Consider the following 4,224-nt stretch of genomic DNA (forward strand, 5'->3'; position numbering starts at 1 on the left):
ATATGAATCGCATATATCAGTCTGCAAGAAAAATCGGTTACTTTTTTGATGACATTTTATCCTTTTTTGGCCAAATTTGGGTGGGAAATAAAACCAAACACGCCCCATCGTCTTCCTTGTTTCACCGTACAATACGGGAACTACCAGCAAATAGTTTGACCTCGGCTAAGATCATGAGGTGAAGAAAAAATGGAAGTATGCGCGACGTTATATAAAAAGGGACAAGTATTTATAGTTTTATAGTTTATATAGATGAATATAATCTAATTCACCCCGGTTTCAGGCTAACACAGCTACATACTCACAATCGATGCTCGCGACCCCGACGGCGAAAAGAGGACGACGAATGCATTTCGCTTTTCTAAAGGATATCTCGTAATCAGAAAGGAAACTCTATTCATCGCAAAACGATAGAGGTGACACTAATTTTTCCGGGATATTTTCACCACGATTTCCTGAAGCCCGTTTTACGTGGGGCGTGCAACTACACATTCTGAATTGCGACGTCTGATATGCACATGCGACATTAAGCAAATGCGAAAATGGCAAAATTGCCCCTGTTCAAATATCAATCGTTCATTCGTGCAACTGCGCGCCGGGTTGCGCAAAAAATGTTCTGATTTGTGTAATTACAATGCGCCGTGTAATGCAGCTTTCAGTGAAAATATTCACATTGACTACTGTCGAGGGAGTTAAAATGTCACGTCGCGTCGCGTTGAAATGACCCAAGGAGACTGATGGGGTCAAGGTTCGCGGGGGCAACCTCAGCTGCTCTCACCATTTCCTCCACTTGCTGACAACGGAGCGCAGCACGGAGAGAGAGGACGAGGCAGAGGCGCGTTTTCAAAGCATGGCAACGGGAAGGAAATAGAGGGATATATCAGTGGAAAGGTTGTCTCTTCAGCACTTTATAACTTTATAAAAAAAGAATAAGCATATCACTGGGCTTACCTTCGTTCCCCGACGAATCGTACCAACCCCGCTGAGGTCACAGTCGCTTGAAATTTAGAAAATGCCATGAATAAAAGCCTAGGTAAGACGTCTAACGTAGCGCTCCTCATATAACTAAGGGCATCTCATTGTATGCAAAAATAAATCGCGGAGGGATTTCTTTATCAAATTATTCTTCCGATTAAGGTAGGTTTCTATGGAGTATTAAAGAAGTATTCTGGCAGCCTCCCCTTCCATCATGTAATTCTCTCTTCAATTCACAATAACGTCTACTCCCTTTAGTTATATTAAAAAAACCCTATTCTCTTACTTCCTCTCCCTCGTTTACACAACATTCTACCCTCTAACACTGTTTTCAACATCCCCTCCCCGCCCAGTACTCACCTTATCCATACCTTCTCTCTCCTCCGTATCTGATTTAGAAGCTGCCTCTCCCACGCCTCTCAATGCCCACCATGTGCAGCACTTCGTTGTTCCTCCTCCTCCTCTCCGTCCCCTTCATCTTCTCTATTATTCTCCATCACATTTCTAACGACTCCAGTTTTCTATCATCAGGGTTCCTACAGAAGATAAATTGCTACCGTAAATAATTCACTATCGCAGAACGCTATTTGAATGACTCATTTCAGACTACCTCATTTATTTCGGAAGTCACGAGGACATTCATTTGTTTCCTTGAGGACAGAGAGCAAGAATGCTCAATACCACGCTAGGACCACGATGCAATATAATGAGTAGACAGTGGCAGAACCAACGGGGTTGTTCATTTAGACTTTAAATCGCTACTCTTAAAACTTAGACTTAGAATTGGTGCACGAGGCCGTTGTTTTCTCTTGTTGGTGGTGCATGCGCCGCACAGTGGGCGGGAAGGCAGTGACGGTGAGAAGAAATTTAATGCCGTGGTGATTCCTTTGGAGCGTGGAGGATTTCGTGACGGAATCATTTGAGGGGGATACACTACACGGACTGCATGACTACAGACTTATCCGCGATTATATCCTCTAAAAACATTCTTATTGATTGAAACAGCCGTACTTTGCACTAAATAAATAATATGACTTGAGGTGAAATACCTGCCCTATTCCACCAGTAGAGTGAAAATAGACCATGGAAAAAGTAGGAGAAAGCAAAAATGTAGAAAAAATGAATGAGTTGTGTTTTTGGAGGGAGAGATGACGTATCGTCGTCGGCGAATTTTGCGCGAAGCGAATCAGAAGATATAGACTTTGAAATTCGAATGAAGAGTAAAAGTTTGGACCGATTAACGTGGAGAGAAAATATAAATATATTACATGCGATTTATGGCATGTTCGTTTGATAACAAAAACATAAATCCTTGAGAGAAATATACATTAATTGAATTACAAACATAGATATGCAGTCGTAAATAAGGTAAGAAAATTTGCATGAAATGCAACGCCTGTTTAAATATTTGAGCGGTTATCACTATCCGCTTGGGACTAAAAATATATAGTAATATCTATTAATATCAAAAATCATATTGAAAATGAATAAGTAACTACTGCCTTCGAGGCAGGATTAGAATGAAATAAGAGGCGATATTTCGAGTACAAAAGGCGAATTCGCAGTACAAATTATCTAGCTCCGGCATAAACAGTTTTCCCTAATCTAGCCTTAATTCCCTAAATTGTTTCTACTTTTTGTGTCTACACCATCCAAACGCGTTATATAAAATGTACTAAAAGTTCAAAAATTAAAAAGGGTGCTATATTTCATGCACAATTTTGCCGCTCCAATTTTCCTGTTTTGTTTTTTGAGATCTCAACTTGTAAGTTTCTTGTAGGTACCCCTGTATAGGCCGTCGGCCTATACAGGGGTACCTACAAGAAACATGCTCTCATCTCTCCTCCCATTATGATATTTAACTTGGATTTATTTGGTTTAAAAAAGCTCATAAACTCACTCATAAAGTTGCTCATTCTTTTTTAGAACATTTATTCAAGCATTATCATTTTCAACGCCGAATAAAATTTTCTGGAATGTGAGTTCTAATTTTGCCATTAAAATGCATTTTGACATACATTTCTGCGGGATTAACAGCAATTAACATGAAATGCGTTTGAGCCTGGAGTAAATAACACATAAAATTCCAGCAATCCATTATGAATACAATTAAAGCAACGTATATTAAACAAAATTTACTAAATGTAGCCATTAAATATCAAGTACTTTTCAAGAGACAAATGATGAAATGGACTAAATGATGCCTGACACTTAAAAGATCTCGTTAATTAATATTGATTTTTATGCTTTTAGAGTCCTTTTAAATACTAAATGACACAGTGAAATAATACCCGCTCATTGTTTTATACACAATTTGTCGACTTAGCTTCACAGATGCTTTCGTCGTTTTCATACCAATCTCACAGTGGCGGTTTTACTATAAACTTGGGAGCAGGCATAATGGCGAGAGCGAGGGTGTGGGAAAATTCCTCCCCCTCCCTCCCGCACCCCTCTCCCGCAACCGCCACCACCCCCGCACACCCTTACCTATCCCACATCATCAGCATCATCCCCTTGCGCCTGCCACCCCTGACGCGGCTGCTGCCGCCGGGCCCTGACGCCGAGCAACCCCCTTTGGGCACCGCGGAAATCAATACGCTTTCGGATAGAGGGGATGTTGGGTGCACGCCGGGGGATGTTGTGTACGAGCAGGGTGGAGGGCGGCCTCAGGAGGGGCCACTCCTGCCCAAAGGGGAGGGAGGTGGGGGTGTAATGGGTAACCAAGGATACACGGAGGGAGGGGAGGGGCAGGGCGCAATAGACAAAGGTCGAAGTAAGAGTGAGCGGGGGAATGGGCCAGGGTGATGGGGGAAAAACGGGAGACGAGCCGAGTTGCTACGGGGAAGTAGGTTATGGGGATGGAGGGAGGGAGGGGGAAGGTTGAGGTGAAAGTGGAGAAACGGGGGGGCAGAAATAGTGATAGGTGATGGGGAAAAAGGTGATAGTGTATAAGATGTATACGGACAGAGGACACAGATGTATAAGAAGTAGGAGGGAAGGAAGGATGTTTTCTTGTAAATACCTACATTGTCATTTTCAAAGTTGTATAAAATTGTGCGGGAATGCAACTTCTAATCTAGCCGTAATAACCCATTTCGATATATATATATTTACAATGGTTTCACAGCAATTAACATGAAATGCACTTAATCCTGGAATAAATCTCACGCACAATTCCAGCAATCCATTACAAACACAATTAAAGCAACGTATTTTTTTGTGAGTAGGGCGTAATGGAAAGGAGGAAGT

At 41.8% G+C, this 4,224-nt stretch overlaps 1 protein-coding gene across 1 annotated transcript; it reads left to right on the plus strand.

The window, feature by feature from the left end:
• Window positions 1–3,375: 3,375 nt before the first annotated feature.
• On the plus strand, window positions 3,376–3,780 carry LOC124159772 (probable H/ACA ribonucleoprotein complex subunit 1). Its single transcript, XM_046535689.1, has one exon. The coding sequence runs from the start codon at window positions 3,376–3,378 to the stop codon at window positions 3,778–3,780; it is 405 nt and encodes a 134-aa protein (XP_046391645.1).
• Window positions 3,781–4,224: the final 444 nt, after the last annotated feature.

This window comes from Ischnura elegans, chromosome 5 (genome assembly GCF_921293095.1).
Source record: "Ischnura elegans chromosome 5, ioIscEleg1.1, whole genome shotgun sequence".
Classification (NCBI taxonomy): Eukaryota; Metazoa; Arthropoda; class Insecta; order Odonata; family Coenagrionidae; genus Ischnura; species Ischnura elegans.